The 17256-nt window shown below is 38.2% G+C and overlaps 1 protein-coding gene across 1 annotated transcript in view; it reads left to right on the top strand.

The window, feature by feature from the left end:
* Positions 1–17256, top strand: part of CTNNA2 (catenin alpha 2) — a 350732-nt gene that overhangs the window by 224761 nt on the left and 108715 nt on the right. The window contains exon 2 of the mRNA XM_029964516.1: positions 801–881. Within this exon, the coding sequence (XP_029820376.1) occupies positions 801–881 (81 nt within the window). The remainder of the gene's footprint in view (positions 1–800; positions 882–17256) is intronic.

Here is a 17256-nt window from a genome sequence, read left to right as displayed (position 1 = left end):
ATAGGAGTATTTGAAAACAGCCTTGGGAAGGAAAGAGTACTGCCAGGAAGAATGGAAGATCATTCTGATTCTTGATGAAAAGCTTTCAAACAGAGTTCAATGTGCAAGAGATGTGACAAATCTTTAGAGAAGCAGTTTTCTGTTAAGAGAAAGGTAATACAGCTAACAAAGTCACTTAATGCTTTTTGTGTCATTGAACCTAAAAAAAGTATTTTTTCCCCATTGGTTACAAGCCACAAAAGGCTTTTTTCCCCCCTTTTTAATCTTCGTGAGGAGTTTTGCTTTGAGACTTCCTGCAGGAAAGTGTTTTAAGTGGAATTTTTCTTTATACTGCACCTAACGTCTGCCAATATGATTCCTGCTACAGGCGTAGGGACCATTTTCCTTCTGTCCTCAAGCTGTGTTGCTGCTTATTATCATGTTTAACATTCCCAGTGCCTGGCAGGATGGAGATTAGAAACTCTTAATATTCATTTTATAGCGAAAGGTCTTGCCAGATTTTTTGAGTATTAACTATAATATATGCACATAATTTAGTGGTGGAAAAGTTCTGAACTCTCCGGTGAGTCACCTTCATCTTTGTTCTTATCACTTTAGGATTGTTTCTAAATAATCTTCCACGCCTCCCTCACATAAACATGTTAAAAACACTACATTGGAAATAACAGCTTGATGGAAGCAAGCAAAAAAAAAAAAAAAGATACACAGGTTTCCTTTGATAAGTCTGTACTATTTTTTTTAGAAGTGTATATTATTTGGAGTATTTTTCTCTAACTCTGTGATTTTGGTTTTCTTAACAGACTGGAAGGAAGGAGAAAGGGGACCCACTCAACATTGCCATTGACAAGATGACCAAGAAAACACGAGACCTTCGAAGACAGGTAAGCTATGATTTTTATAATGCCTCTTGATTTTTCGAGGGAATCATAAACTTTTCCACTTAGTATTGGTCTTGCCACATGTAGAGGTTTAAAGTGTTGGTGTCCTTATTTAGACATGACATTACATTACACGTGGCATGAAGAAAAGNTGTCTTTCTCTACCCCTCCTCTTTTCTCAGTCGCCTCATATTGCATCACCTTTTTAACTGATAAAATTTGAACAGAATACATTATAGGAGGCTTCATTAATAACTACTTCATGACTCAGGAACATTATTATGCTTAATAGAATAGGCTTTTCTCAAGACCTTTTGTTAGAATGGGTAAATTTTAACATTTTTCATTTGCATAGTCCTTTACTACAGGTTTACATATCTGAAGGGAAAGAAAAAATGTATCCTATCTGCTTTTTTCTCCAGTTATTTTAGATTAAGAGAAGACATCAGGAGCCATTTAAAAGCAGATTGCAATTTGCAGCTGGAAAGCAGCTGGTGGTTAAATGAGGAGTTTGTACTGGACGCTTTGCAAGTAGAAGTCTGTAAAGAAATTAGAATAATTTTGAATTCTGGAGTAAACATTTCTGACCTTCTAAATGGAAGCATCTGCAAGATTTTATTTATATGATGAGTGGGGAGATTCTCAGCTGGTGTAAATTAGTGTGGCTTCAGTGAAGCTGATGTTTTTATAACAGTTTACATCATGCACATTTCTTTCCTCAGAAATTCTATTTTTTATATGCGTTTAAGTGTAACAGCATCAATTTTCTGTACTGACATTTTCTGAATAGAAACAGGCAGCTTCTTCTATGAAAACCCTTATGTTTTCCTCTGAGTAAGCACTGCAAAGGAAAAGATGCTATTTAATGACAAGAACTATTCTGCCAGATTTAAATTTTAATACGTATTGTTACAAAGTCAGCCCCTCAAACAGAAAGGAGTGAGGGGAAGCTTCACAGACTTCAAGGGCATTAGGACAGAAACCTGGATCAGAAGTAGACTTGCATGCTAACACTCATATCACCTGAATTCACAGTGATAGGGATCCCATTACACACACACTGCCAGAGATTTCTTGAGGACATATCAGAAAACCTGAATCAGGTTATTAGTCCTGGCTCTTCCAACTGCATTTACTTGTTTTCCACCGTTATCAGCGAACCTCAGTTCCAAATGAGGCTGATGTTGGCATATGTCTTTATCTGAGAAAGCTCAGATTAGAGAAATCCAGCTAAACTGGAGGTTTGGGGTTTTTTTGTTTGTTTTCTTCATTAGGTTGTGGTGTTTTTGTGTTTCTGTGACCCAGCACCCTCAACCTTTCCTTGCATTCAGTTGGGCATTGCAGAAATCTTCATCAGGGTTCCCTTGATCCCATCAACCAGGTCACTTAGGAAGATATTAAACAATGTTGAGCCCAATATCAATATTTGAGAGACCCCACTTGGGACAAGCTGCCAGTTTGAAAAGAACCTGAGACTGAACAGACCCAATCCCAAGTCTGAATTATGAAGTGTGTTTCTTTTAGACAGTGAGAAGAAAGCAAATTATTTTCAGGACCTCAAAATATCACATCCTGGAAGGACTGGGATATCTTTTGTGGAAGCTTGTAAAAAAGGCACCTTTATGATCCTGTATTTTTTAATTCTCTGGAAAAAAAAAATCATCCAAAACACACAAAATTTTTCCAAGACACAGTCTCCAGCCTGATCCTTAGGAGGGTTGGACAGTCTTTATAGTTATTAAGTCGGCAGTTTATCTCATGTTACTTATTTTTTTTTAAGAATTAATCATCAAGCATTTCAAGATCCCCTCTATTGTTGATGGAGAGGAGCAATCCCATGTGGTGACATGTATTCCATATTAAAACAAGTATGCAAGACAGATGGGTGCTCTAAAAGTGCCTGTCACTTTATACTGAGTATAGAAGGAGCTAAAATAACTAGATTTGATTCAGTATTTCTTGATAGTAAAATTAAATGGGATGGTCCTTCCCTGAAAGCTATCACTGTTTTCTCAACTGGCAGTGTGTGCTGCTTTATAATCTGAGTTTAATTAAGTGACACAACTCTTAAGTGATAGCAGGATATTCTTGCCTTGGGGAAGAATTTCTAACAGATGCATGACTCCCCCTCCTTCCAAAAAAAAAAAAAAAAACCAAACAATGCATGTGTTTTACCTAATGAAAATCAATGAGATTTGGAAGTTGCACTTGCCTTGTCCCTTAGGAAAGTCCCACCAGTTGCCTTTCCTGAATGTTTGGTGCCTCAGTAAGCTGTAAAATCCAGTTTATCTAGAAGAGCAGGACTGTGTCCTCACCACAGTGATCCTGGAAACTCTATTTCAAAAATACACAGAAATGCAGAAATATTCAGTGTATCATCTACAAGTGAAAAAAAAAAGATCACCAGACCCCAAACAATTGGTGCCTTTGTTCTCGAGAGTGAAAAAGTTCTCCATCTTAGGCAACCTCTAATATCATTATAAATATAAATTCCTCAGCCAATTCTTTTTTTTTTTTTTTGGAAGCTTAGATGCCAGTACATGATTATGGGTAAATATCAATTAATAGTAGCAGCTGCCACTTGGGAACCATTGTGATCAAGCCCTAATCCTAACTGGTGCTTCAAATCAAACTGCAGTCATTGATAATGTTTCTGAAAGTCCTTGGTTATTGCCAAAAGACAAGAAGTGGTTACAACAGTGAATTATGCAAAACATGAAAAACAACAGCCACAAACCAATCAAAGTGAAATACTCCCCTACACACAAGTTTTCTCACTTTGGAAAAGATAAAAGAAGCAACTACACATGGCTGATATTGAACAAATCACTTAATTCACTGATTCACCACTTGGAGGGATTCAGATATTGTGGTGATGTGGCCTGCACAAAAAACATACATAAAATATGACAAGAAAATCTTCCTCAGCCATTAACAGATACAGTTTTCATTATTTCTTTATTTTGTTTCAAACTTGGTTTGTACAGATCTAGATAAAACTTACTTGGATCCAGGCCAAGGGTAAGACCTGTGCACCTCAGGTACTGATACCGTGTCCAGCCCACGACTCATTTTAATTTTATTGAATTTATTTACTCTCTGGCACTGCAAGTTTGTGGCTTCCCCAGCTTTCTACACAGTTGTTATCATTCATGCTACACTGGAACCAAATTCACTGGTCACAAGGTAATTAAAAACTGCTGAAAGAAATTGTTTTATTTAAGGAGAACTTACTGTATCATACATTTATGAGGAACATACAAATTTTCATTCCATAGGAGGTAGCAAAGTTGAAGCTGGCAAACAGGTGATTGCAAACCTCCATTTCTGTTTAGAAGCACTGATGCAGCCTATGTCTGTTGTTCAAAATGTTCTTCCTCTTAGTACTAAGCTTCTCTTCATCACTTTTAAAAGGGCTATTGAACACGGGCACAGTTTTAAAAGAGTGATGTTGTTCAATGTTTAAAATAAAATATTAGGACGGATATATTTTTGAGCAGCAATTTACACCTTAATAAAACACTATGATATTGAAGTTCTGAATAAACTGTAAATGATGGAACCCTCTACCCATGGGATGGTGAAAATATAAAAATAAATCAAGATTTGGTAGCTTTTGGATCAATAGATAATCTTTCCACCTGTCTCCTGGAGGCTAAATTACTGGAAACAGCAGTGAAAGTGTCTTGGACATGCAACACATAATGTGTGGGGAGACTGAGCTTTCTCAGATATTTTGGCTTATATCTAACAGAGGAAAGTGGGAAAACAGCAGTTCCAAAACTTCTTGCATAGTTTTAGTCCACTATTATTATTAATATTATTATTGTAAAATTGAAACACTGAGCTTTTGAATTATGCACTTCAGAGGAAAAGGACAACAACCCTCTCTAACATCACTCATTTAGTTTCATACATGTTGGGTTTTGTCTGTGACATTCTGTTGTAGGCCTGCAGTTGCTGCACTTCTTGTGCACTGCTTTTATAGGTCACTGTTGTCAGCCTTGTTCATCTGGCACTGATTATAATTTTTTTATTTTTAAATAGCATGCTCAGAATTATGGGTTTGCACCTCACACAACTCTGAAGTTGATCCTAACTTTTCAATACGAGGATATTCATTACAGAAGCATCTGTCTTTCTAATAATAATTTTGGAAGCAGCAATTTTAACTGTTTCATGTGGTAAAATTTAAATTCTGTGATTTCCATACTGGTGGTATCTGGAATTATTCAGAACTATCAACACAGTTCCAACCTGAAGCATCTTCTTCCAAGGCTGACTGTATCTCATCCAAAATGCACTGTGTCTGGGCTGATTGACTTGACTTTGTCTTGACTCTGTGATATTCTCCAGGGTTAGAAGAGAGTGTCCTTTTAAGTATCTTTTGCTGATCAAAAGAGTTCTGTAATAAGAAAATCATGCAATACAAATGTCCTTAATAGTTGTGATAAATATTTTGGAAGTTTTATATTTTACTTCGACAATATAAACTGTGAACAGCTCATGACAAAAAAAAAGGAAGGAGAGTAAAAAGGTCTTTATTCAAAAGGAAAAACAGTGCTGTATCTTAGCAGACATCATTCTAGCAGGTGCTGAAATTTCTTACCATCCTTAAGTACTTTTTGTTATTAATTTATTTCTTTTCCTGACTAAGTGAAGTTCCCAGTATAACTGAGTGCTTACCTTAATATTTTGCAGTTTTAACTGTGAAGCTTTTCAGACTTTGCTTAATATAAAGAGGAAAGTTCTTGTATTCTATCTTTGTTTTAGTGTTCCAGCAATATTGTTGACACTGCTTGTGACTACAGGCATTTTCTAGAATGATGGGGCAATCAATACCTAGATTTCTACCACTTACCAGACACAGACGTGTTGAAAAACTACACAGCTTCTCATGCCACGTGGCAAATCAGGCTTAAAACCACTTGAAAATTATATTCAGGGAGCTGGCTCCTGCATTCCATGATCTGAGAGAGGGACTGCAGCCTCGGGGTAGAAATGCAATGGAAGACCCACTCCTGACCTGGAGGACTCTGCAGCCAGTACAGCCTCTGGTCAGGATCCCGTGGGAATTAGCTCATCCTGAGCAGCTGAGAATAAATCAAACAGGCAGGGAAAAGCTCTAAGGAAATTAGGATGGAAGTAACACAGACTGAGAAAATTGTTTGAAAATATCTCGAGTGCAAGCAGTATGCAAATGCTGTTAAATGGTCACAAGAAATCAGGGGCTTGATTAATATATTCTCCTGTAGCAAAGTTCTCATTACACCATGAATAGATGTAATTCTGTCCATAGGGACTCTGAATGCCGATATTTTGACATTCAAGGACTTCTGTGCATTTCTCCTCCTTCTCTTTTTAACCCAATGCCAGCAGCAATTTTTGCTTCCTTTTTAGCCCAAATTATCTTTCTTCTCTTTCTCTGGAAAAAGATTGACAGAGAAATGGCAAAAACCTCAATACTAAGCTTTATGGTTTTTTCAGGAAACCACTAAGTTCCTTTCTATCTCTTCTAGGAATGAAGGCCAAAAAATTATCACAGAGCAACAATAATATAAGAGTATTTAAGGACTTAAATAAATAAACTTTAATAAACTTATATTTGCAGCACAGAGCAGATGGTGTTTGACAGACCTCCCTGAAGCTATGTAGTATCACATGCCACGCTAGTTATTTTTCAATAATGTGATTTACTAAACAAATTTCTCCTTCTTTGAAATCCTACGGTGAAGGAGGGGTTTTGTGTGCAGATTAAAAGGCAGTAGCCATTTCATAAGTAACAGGTGAAGGACACCTAAAATTCATGGATAAATACAAAAATTGTGCAGAATATTTGAGACTGCATCCATATTTTTATGTGTTAATAAAATATTGACATTGAGAGAGCTCAACTGGATCTCCATCCACTTGGTTTGGGAGCCTGTTTTCCAGCACAGGCTGGTTCATCCCATTTAGCATCTCAGACAGCGTGGAGGCATGATTTGGGCAATTGCACAGAGCAATTGAGAACAGGCTCTTTTCTGTTTTGGAGGGAGAAGGGACCGGCCATATGGACATTGACAGTTTGTGTTGTATGGCCTAAGGGTCACGGAAGGGCTCCCAGTTGTTTTGTGTTTCACAATAGGATGCACCCCAAGGGCCACTGTTTGCATAAACACTGTTAATTTAAAGCCAGACTCAAAAAGATACAGGATAAATTTGAAGAGAGGCTTGGGAGAGGTTCTATATGTAGACTACCATGGGCCTACTCTCAGTGAAAGTTTCCCTCCTATGAGCAGTACAAAACACCCAGATTAGGAATCTAAATTACAAACTTTGAGGTCAATCTCAAAATTTATACTTTTTTTTTCCAATGGCCAGGAGCCCTTTCTCCTAGATGGTGCAGTTTATTAAATGCATAATTTATTGAGTGTCACTGTATCCCATAGCTGACTACCCTGGAAGAAGTCCCAAGTTCCTGTTCAAGGACAACTTTCTGAACCCCTAAATGGGTGCCAGGCATTAATTACTTGACCTCACCATGTAGGTGGTGAACACAAAATATATCTGCTCTGCATGAGATGAGTGAATAAGAATTGTTAACTAGTTGTTTTGTTTGAGAGCTGTAAAATAGGATCCCTAAGTTAAGTATCATGGTGTTTACTCTTTTACTGTTTACATTGTGTTAATATTCACAGTAATTTTCCCCAGTTTAGCAAATTATTCCCTGATTTTATTACAAATGAAAAAAAAAAAGCCAAACAAAGGTTATCTTTGCCCTAGAAAAAAATGTCTTAACGTATTTTGTGTGGTTATGGATCTTTCTGAGCCAGTCCATTAAAGCTTTAACAATGAGAAGGAAGAGGAGAATTTAAACAATATTAAAGAATTTGAATTATTTGATTGGGAAAATAAAGCATCCCAGAACAGTGATGTCACCAAGAAAACTTGGTTCAGCAAGTGCACAGTGCACAGCTGGAGTAATTTTCTTCTTTTAAGTTTTCTTAGAATATAGCTTCGTAGTCTAACTAACTAGAACCTGGCTGAGACTGGCTCATCTGGTAGTCCCTGCTGTACCATTCTGACAGCCAGGAGAGGCTTCCTGTACCAAACTTATCTGCCTCAGCTTTATTGTGAAATTTCAGCCTGAAAAGCAAGCTTTGATTGTGTGCACATGTGACAGCTGCTGCCTCGAACGAAATAACAGGGACTGAATTCAGGACATCTAAAACTAAAAGTCTGTGCTGACACTGCTTAGGCTAAAGAGACTTAGCTCTTCAGCTGGGGACCAGAAGAACTCAGTCAAAGGATGAAGACAAGAAAAGTGAGATAAAAATATCACCGGGTGACACAGATGCCTCCTCTTGTGTGATAGCAAATGCTTTCTCTCTCTGTTTTCTGGTGTCAATTTGTATGATTAACTCCAGAATTTGTAATGGATTCTTTTTAGAGAGCTAAGAGGTAAATTTATGTTTTGTATCAAATTCTGGTGGCACTTGATATTGTTGTGTTTGAATTTCTAAATGAAAAAAGGGGATGGGTTTTTGCAGATTTCTAAATGATCATAAAAAGCTTTGGCCTCATGTCATAATTAGAATTACAGGCAATAACAGAAAGCAGGCGTTCTCTGGAATGAATGCTTAAAGCAAAGGCTGGAACAGAGGCCACTTGCCAATGTAGAGCTGTTAACCGTGCAGTCCATGTGAGAGATCACTGTTGAAAGGGCATGTTTAATCCCCATCCCACCCCAAAAGTGACTTCTCAATAGTTCCCAGAAAAGTATGCTATTAGGCTCAGCTGGAGACGGAAAATCGCTCTTAATCATATGCAAGGAACAATTCTAAATAGGAGTATTTGAAAACAGCCTTGGGAAGGAAAGAGTACTGCCAGGAAGAATGGAAGATCATTCTGATTCTTGATGAAAAGCTTTCAAACAGAGTTCAATGTGCAAGAGATGTGACAAATCTTTAGAGAAGCAGTTTTCTCTTAAGAGAAAGGTAATACAGCTAACAAAGTCACTTAATGCTTTTTGTGTCATTGAACCTAAAAAAAGTATTTTTTCCCCATTGGTTACAAGCCACAAAAGGCTTTTTTCCCCCCTTTTTAATCTTCGTGAGGAGTTTTGCTTTGAGACTTCCTGCAGGAAAGTGTTTTAAGTGGAATTTTTCTTTATACTGCACCTAACGTCTGCCAATATGATTCCTGCTACAGGCGTAGGGACCATTTTCCTTCTGTCCTCAAGCTGTGTTGCTGCTTATTATCATGTTTAACATTCCCAGTGCCTGGCAGGATGGAGATTAGAAACTCTTAATATTCATTTTATAGTGAAAGGTCTTGCCAGATTTTTTGAGTATTAACTATAATATATGCACATAATTTAGTGGTGGAAAAGTTCTGAACTCTCCGGTGAGTCACCTTCATCTTTGTTCTTATCACTTTAGGATTGTTTCTAAATAATCTTCCACGCCTCCCTCACATAAACATGTTAAAAACACTACATTGGAAATAACAGCTTGATGGAAGCAAGCAAAAAAAAAAAAAAAGATACACAGGTTTCCTTTGATAAGTCTGTACTATTTTTTTTAGAAGTGTATATTATTTGGAGTATTTTTCTCTAACTCTGTGATTTTGGTTTTGTTAACAGACTGGAAGGAAGGAGAAGGGGGACCCACTCAACATTGCCATTGACAAGATGACCAAGAAAACACGAGACCTTCGAAGACAGGTAAGCTATGATTTTTATAATGCCTCTTGATTTTTCGAGGGAATCATAAACTTTTCCACTTAGTATTGGTCTTGCCACATGTAGAGGTTTAAAGTGTTGGTGTCCTTATTTAGACATGACATTACATTACACGTGGCATGAAGAAAAGTAGTAGCATTTCCTGAGACAAAAAAAACAAAAGGGAGAATGGAATGTGTTCCAAGTGTAACCCCCCAATGTCCTGCTGTGTGGGAGGGTGGGCAGATTGGCCAGGCCTTCACAGCCCAGCAACCCCAGTCATAAAAACACTGGCATATGTGCTTATTTGTATTTATTGGAATACCCTCATGGAAATAACAGGAAAGAAAAGGAGAATGTGAAAAAAAATTATAAGAGCAGAACATTTTCAGAGAAAACTTCCAAGGTACTGCATTAAATAAAGATTTTATGAAGATATAGAGAGGGTTAATAAATAACAAGTTGCCCAGAGAGATGGTGGATTCCTTATCCCTGTAAACATTAAAGTCCAGGGTATATAGTTGAGGATGGCCCTGCCCATGACACAGGGAAGTGGACCTTTGAAGGTCCCTTCTAACCCAAAGTATTCTATGATTTTATGAATAACTGCAAAACATAGCTTAAACAGTAAAGAATTTCTTATATTACATTTATCATTGTGTTTTGTAATAAGGTTGAAAGGTTAATTCAAAAGGCTTGAGATGGAAAAGAATTGAAAGGAGATGGGCAAACAAGAGGGAGAAATCCTTTATAAGTTTCTTTAAACCTTTAAGTTAAGGCAGGGCAGATTGCCTCTTTTTTATCTCTTTTCTCCCCTTTTGAGATGATCTCAATTCTGCATTTTCTGTAAATAATAATAATAATAACAACAACGAAAAATAAAACTGCAAGGCCAAGCAAGGACTTAAATGTATCTTCAGAAACCTATTTGCTACAAGATAGTTTCAGAAAGAGTGGCCCCTGTAGGTATTTTGGAATCAGTGCTCTGCACTGCCAAAGCTCAGTTCATTTCAGCCCTTAACTCTCAGCAAACATGTTTGAAGATCATATTCTGCAAATAATAAACCTATTGCAATGGTCTTACAGTTAATATGAATCACTGACTCTCCTATATAAAGCCTAGAATCACATCTGCTGCTCAGCTAATGACAGAAGAAAGATCTCTGCTGTTCTGACCTCCAAATTTGTGGGATCCTCAATTCTGCAGCGGAGCTGGTACCATGTGTTGCCTCCCACCTCTGTTCTTACTGCTTCAAGGAAGTAGCAGACTAACACATGAGTTGCTGTTCTGTGTGAGGCTCTCAGCAGTTGCCTGAATTACTCATCTCTAAAGCCAAATTTACTCTGAAACGTGATATAAAAATGGCACCTTTCTTAATAAACTGTCTGCTTCTCATGTATATTCAACCCCATGGAATATTCAATCTCAGAAAGGTTGGAACTCTGTATGTGAGTAAAGTGAAGCACACACAAAGTATTTCCCTGCTTGGAGATGAAGCTTTTAATATAGGTTCTGATTTTTATGAAATTTTGTCACACAAGTATAATGTTTATTAAATCATGGCAGTTGCTGGTAAACTAATCAATATGAGATCATAATTGTGCTGGGGTTTGCACAAATGTAGGGGAAGGTGGAGTCTTTGCTTTCCACAATGAGCATTCTCACTATAAATGATTCTCCCTCAGAATCATAATCAGTGTTCTGCTTCATCAAACTCATAGTCAACAGTCTACCTGTGTGCCTAGACCTGCCTGCACACTCCCTGCTAAATTTGAGAGTGTGAGGATGTCACTGAAGGCTTGGTTTAATGGCTGGGGAGAGAGGCTTGAAGATTGAGAAGAAATGAGCCGCGGTTGAGAATACGGAGTTACACTATTTCAGTCTTTCTATTTTGAGCTAAATCATTGGAGAGACAACCGCCTTTGAATACCATAATGCCTTTTGTTTTAATGAATCCCTTTTAGAGCTTGATTTTCATACTTTTGAAGCTTAATGTTAACACCATAAAACTAGACAATCTACAACATACGTTTCGGTGATGGGGAAGATATATATATTTCATTTGATAGTCAGGCTCCCTTGCAAGTCTACAGTAATCACCCATCTAAGACTGATTTTCCTTTCTCTCCCCAGGTTACTTAGCTCTTTATTTCTGAGATTTGATTTCATTATCTGCAGAACATGCAGACATGTGAAATGATTGGGGATGGAATGCACGGTGCTGAAATTCCGCCTCACAATTTACAGTCACTTCAATATTTCTTATTCTGATGGAATTACATCTTTTAAACTCATCATTTAAATTCTCCTGGGCATTGGGAAACTATTATGGAGATCTGATTATATGTCTTACTATAAACTGCCAGTGAGAACATCAACCTAAGTCAGACTGAACAAGTTCTTGGAAGCAGACACGTCTCACCAACCCATAGCTCACTGCTGCCGTTTCTCACATGATATTCATAGAAGCACAGAATGATTTGGGTTGGAAGAGACCTTAAAGACTGTTTAGTTACACCCCACCTGCCATGGGCAGGGACACCTTCCACTATCCCAGGTTGCTCCAAGCCCTGTCCAACCTGGCCTTGGACACTTCCAGGGATGGAGCAGCCACAGCTTCTCTGGGCAAACTGTGCCAGGGCCCCACCACCCTCACAGGCAACAATTTCTTCCCAAGATCTAATCTAACCCTATCCTCTGTCAGTGTGAAGCCATTCTTCTTTATCCTGTCCCTCCAGGACCATATCCAAAGTCCCTCTCCAGCTCTCTTGGAGGCCCTTTTGGTACTGAAAGGTGCTGGAAGGTCTCCTGGAAGTCTTCTCTTCTCCAGGATGAACAGCTCCAACTTGCTCAGCCTTTCGTTTTGAACAAGCTGGAAAACACACAGAGTTCTGTATCTGCTAATAAGTTGCACCAATTGGCAAGATTTGAGGTCTTTTTTATGCCCCTGGGATGCAAGTCTGTAGTTAAAAAAAAAAAAAAAGAAGAAAAGACAAAACCTAAAAACTAAACAAAACCATCTTTCACTGTGTGGTACAGCAAGCCAGCCCAGCAGCAGGGTGCTGGTTGATGCCAGTTATTTTGTTTGTTTGCTTTTCCTCCATAGCAGGAAAAAGAAATACCAGCCCTATAGTTTAAATACCACAGGTAATCCCAAAGCAGCAGGCACACCCAGGATTTCAGGTGTCACAGTGACATCTGCGGTGACATTGGGAGCAAGACAAGCAGGAAGGACACACCAAAGAGTTTGGCTGACACACCAACTGGATGCCCAGCGAGGCCCAGCACGGTCTGTAGATCGTTTGGAGGTGTGTGAGCAGAGCACCAGCTGTTCTGCTGTCACCACCACTGCTGTCCCACCTGTTAGTGCTGCTCTCCTGCCCTGCTGCCACCAGCTCTCTGTGTCTGTGTCCTGTTCCAGGGGACCAGCTGAGCTTGTTCAGTCTCTTTGAGCCGCTCGGTTTCCCCGTGAGGTGGAATAACTAAAACCATTTGTTTTCTCTTAAAGAGCAGGAATCTGTGCTGCCATTAATACCAACAGAGCAGCCTGTCTGCACTGTTTCATTTTTGTCCAATCAAGCCAGACTAAGTCTTCATATGCCTCCAAGTGGAAGGAATTGTATAGAAATGAGATTTTTTTACCAGCAATTCTGTTTATACTGAGCATTATGCTTTTAGGTAGCTGTTAAGGACAATCCATCCACCTCCTGTAGACTGAGGTTTATGTTATTACTAAAGCTACTTAGAAATATTGTGTGAAATAAATACCCCAAAGAAAAAATTTCACTTCCTTACAAACTGAAAAAAAAATCATAAATCGTCCAGAAATTGAATTTTGAAAGTAAAAAAAAAATAATAATTATAAAAAGAGAAGTCTGAGAGTGTCAAAAAGTCCAGTGTGGACTTTTTTTCAGCAGTTTCAAATTTTCATTTTGAAAGTTAGTAATTTATTTTTAGCTTAGCACTGCAAATAAATGTATTTACAAATTAATAAATATGGAAAAATAAACTCAGGTTTTTACAATGACCAAAAAGATTTTCCATCTTTTTAAGGCATTTTCATATTTTTTTTTAATTTTCAGATGTAGTTGCAAAGTAGACCAAAGGAAAAATTAAAAAGCGCTATGTTTTTTTTAAAGATGGATTTCTGCTTCTCCTTGCAGTTTTAGGCAACAAAACTTTATTAAAAAAATGTATTAATAGGAACTGTGAAGTAGAAAGTCCAGAAATAACTGCATTACCAGTTGCATTTTGATAAATACTTTTGAACCCTTAGACTGATGTCCTGGGCTTTTTCTTTAATGGAAGGATGGCTAATAGAAATTAATGCTATTTTTAGAGATATAAGTTTGTGTGTGCAGTATTAAAAGGAGTTTTTTGCTGTCTGATTATTTTTTTGTGGCCTTAAATTATATGTTTTTGGGTACAATGCAGCTTAACCTTTTGGACACTTATAAAAAGCAGAATAATGTCAACTTCCCATTAGTAGCTACTACAGTTAGTATCTAGGATGGTGATTTTTAATATGGAAAGCTGTCATCATTTCTGGACTCAAAACACCTGTGCTTGTTCTCATGGCTAAAAGAATTCTTCACACCACTCTCTGAGACAAAACATTCTGATTTAGCATTTCTTTTTATCAAACAGATGGTTGGATGTGTTGTTCTTAAAAGGTCCTTTCCAACCTTAACAATTGTTTGAAAAATGTCCTCTCCTCAGGGTTGTCTTTTCCAGATCACATCCTGCAAACCTCTGAGGAGCACATATTGTGTAGATACAGGACTGAAAAACAAAACCAGATGAATTAAAGAAGTTTTGCTTTCTATAGCATAGCACTGTGTGTATAGGGCTTCCTTCAGCAATAATCTCAGTTCCTCCCTTATGGCCTCTGAATTTCATGTTTTATCTCATTTTCTCACACCCATACTTCTCCTCTCTGCTGCTGCCTCATCTGTAGCTCACTTTTTTACTCCAGGCTGGTTGGTGAAATGCAGGAAGATGTGAGGCTGGTTTTGGCTCCTGCTCAGCCAGTATCCACGTGGTGGTTGCCCAGCTGGTACCTTTGTTAGTACACTGGCCAGCCAGCTCCTGACTTCACAGAACAAATTTCCCTCCACAGGGCTCTAATTCGGGTCACTGTTCTCCTACCCAGACAGTTTTTCATCAGACTCCAGCTATTCAGCATCCTTAAGATCTTTTTCTCTCTGTCAGATGGTTTTAAAATTGGCCAAGAGATTAAAATGTATTTGAAAAAATGGGCAGTTACTGTAGTTTCTGAGCCTAATTTCTTCAGAAAACCAGTCAGAAACAAAAGCATTTATGATCAAGACTGTGGTCCTGTTCTGCTCTACTCTGTGATCTGCAACTTCTAGAAATTGGTATTGTAGAACTATAGCATGTTACTCTCCATAAATAAACACCTCAATATGATTTCTGCAGTGAAATGTAAGGATTTTGTCCCATATGACTTTCCAAGAATGGGTTTCAGGTGTGGCTATCCTTGTTATTGATGATTTAATCTCAGCTAGTTTACAGACTGAAAGCTGAAAGATAAGAACTTCCAAGATTCTTGCATTGGTTTGGATGAGCTGTCTCCCTCTTTCTGATGAATGTTGCTTGAGTTTAGGATATTTATTGCTTTCTTCTCAGTGTCTGCTTTCCCAATAGCCACTAATAACACCCTAGGAGTGGTGACATGGGCTACTCAGGATCAGGTTTGGACATTTAGGCAAGAACTAATATTAATGGTGACTGTGCTATGGTGTCTTTCTATCAGCCACACACTCAGACTTTTTCATCCACATACTTTGCAGCAGCCAAAAAAACCCCCAAGAGTCTATATCCTGGTCATATTTGCCCTTTTATATCTATAATCAGTTCTTTATGTATCATGTAGTAAGTACATCTTTTCACATGACCTTTTTATATATTTGGCTGGTCATATCTGGTCATTTCCAATTCCTTGTGCTAAGCTGTGGTCTTGCAAATATCTTTGTAAGACACATGGTGGACTTTGGGCACAATATTCATTAGTCTGTTATCAACCATTTTCTCTAGAGCACCTCCCTTCAATCTACAATTATTATACTCCTTATCTTTTAGCCATAGGTGTCCTGAGTTGGAAGGGGCCCACAAGGATCATCAAATCCTGGATTTGATTATTGATCAAATACTGCTTCAGTAGCTATATCAGCTTACAAGTCAAACTTTCTAAGGGTTAAAGTTGATGAGGCAAATACCTCCTGTAATTTATTCGTGCAAATTTGGTAAAACAAGGATCTGGGGGAGAACATCTTGATCATACTCGGTTTTTATCAACTTCATAGGCCTCTGAAAGTGCTCACAGTTTGGTGTCCTTTGTTTAATATGGGTTACAACAGTCTGAACTGGGTGACAGCCTTCAGAATGTTCTTAGGCTTGTTTGTCATATATTTCTGTTCTGGCTCTTGAGCGGCAGCGTGTCTCCATTTGCTCTTTATGTCAGTCACTTCCACATAGATTAAGTTGTATTGCTGTTTATAAATGCTATTTGTGGTAAAAAAAAAGAACTGTTTAGCACTTTGAAACCTGCCAAAAATTGACATAGACTCCAGAGACACTCTCAGAATAAAAGCCATGAATATTAACTCGTGGAATTAGGCTGATGGGACACCTAAAACTGAAAAAACTGTTCTGTTGGAGCAGATTTTATTGCAGCTAACCCATACAATGTGAATTATGTTATGGATAAACACTTATAGAATGTTTTCAGTCTTAAATCTCTCTATTCAAGTATAGGCATAGGTTTCTTCCTTACATTATGTAAATGCTTTGAAGAAAACACAGGACTTCCTCCAGAAGAGGAAATCTTATCATCATCTTTTTGCAGCAAAGCTCCTGTCTCATACACAGACCAGATGACTTGCAAATGCTTCAGGGAGGCCCAGCAGCACCTAGAAATTAAATCTTGCTGCTCTGAATCATGACTAACTTACTTGATTTTCTTTTGTTTGTTTGTTTATCCCCTCTTCCTTCTGCTGTGTTCTACAAAGACAAGCAACTTACTGTCCAGTTTTAGAAAAAGAATCTGAAGCTGCCTCAGTTTAGCTATTCTGTGTTGTACCAGCACTAGGAGGTACACAGCATCTGTGTATTAAGATATAAGCCCAAGGGAAGCATGAGTGCTCAGAAAGCAAAACAGGATCTTCAGAAGAAAACAGTGAACCCAATTCTAATCCAATTTACCATTAGATAACAAACTCCTTTCAGTGTCTCAAAGAAGTTGAAGAGCACACCCAAAGAAATAAAAAACTCATATTTAGGGGGCAGGGTGAAGAGGAAAGAGAGAATGCTGAGGATTCACACTAGCTGATGTCAGTTATGGAAATTGGGTAATGACATAAGGAAGTGGTTTTCCTTCAGTCTCCCTTGCAGTCAACAGATAGTTCCTCTTTGGAGGGTGATTTGGGGTTTCAAGGATGCATTTTGCATTAAGCTCATATTTCTTTGTATAGAGGGAGTCACAAACAAACTGCTTCCTAATTCAGGCACCCCGAAAATAAGAGCCCAAAGGTAGTTTGTGTAAATAGGCCTTTGACTTTCAAGCCAGTCAACAGTGCAGCAACTGGGGCACTTCTGGGAGGGCTGGGGAAGCACATTCTCCCTCTTCATTACCATAAAAGTAGCTTCTGATG

This window comes from Manacus vitellinus, unplaced genomic scaffold (assembly GCF_001715985.3).
Source record: "Manacus vitellinus isolate BGI_N305 unplaced genomic scaffold, ASM171598v3 scaffold_109_pilon, whole genome shotgun sequence".
In the NCBI taxonomy this organism is placed as follows: Eukaryota; Metazoa; Chordata; class Aves; order Passeriformes; family Pipridae; genus Manacus; species Manacus vitellinus.
This window is presented reverse-complemented; position numbering and strand designations above follow the sequence as displayed.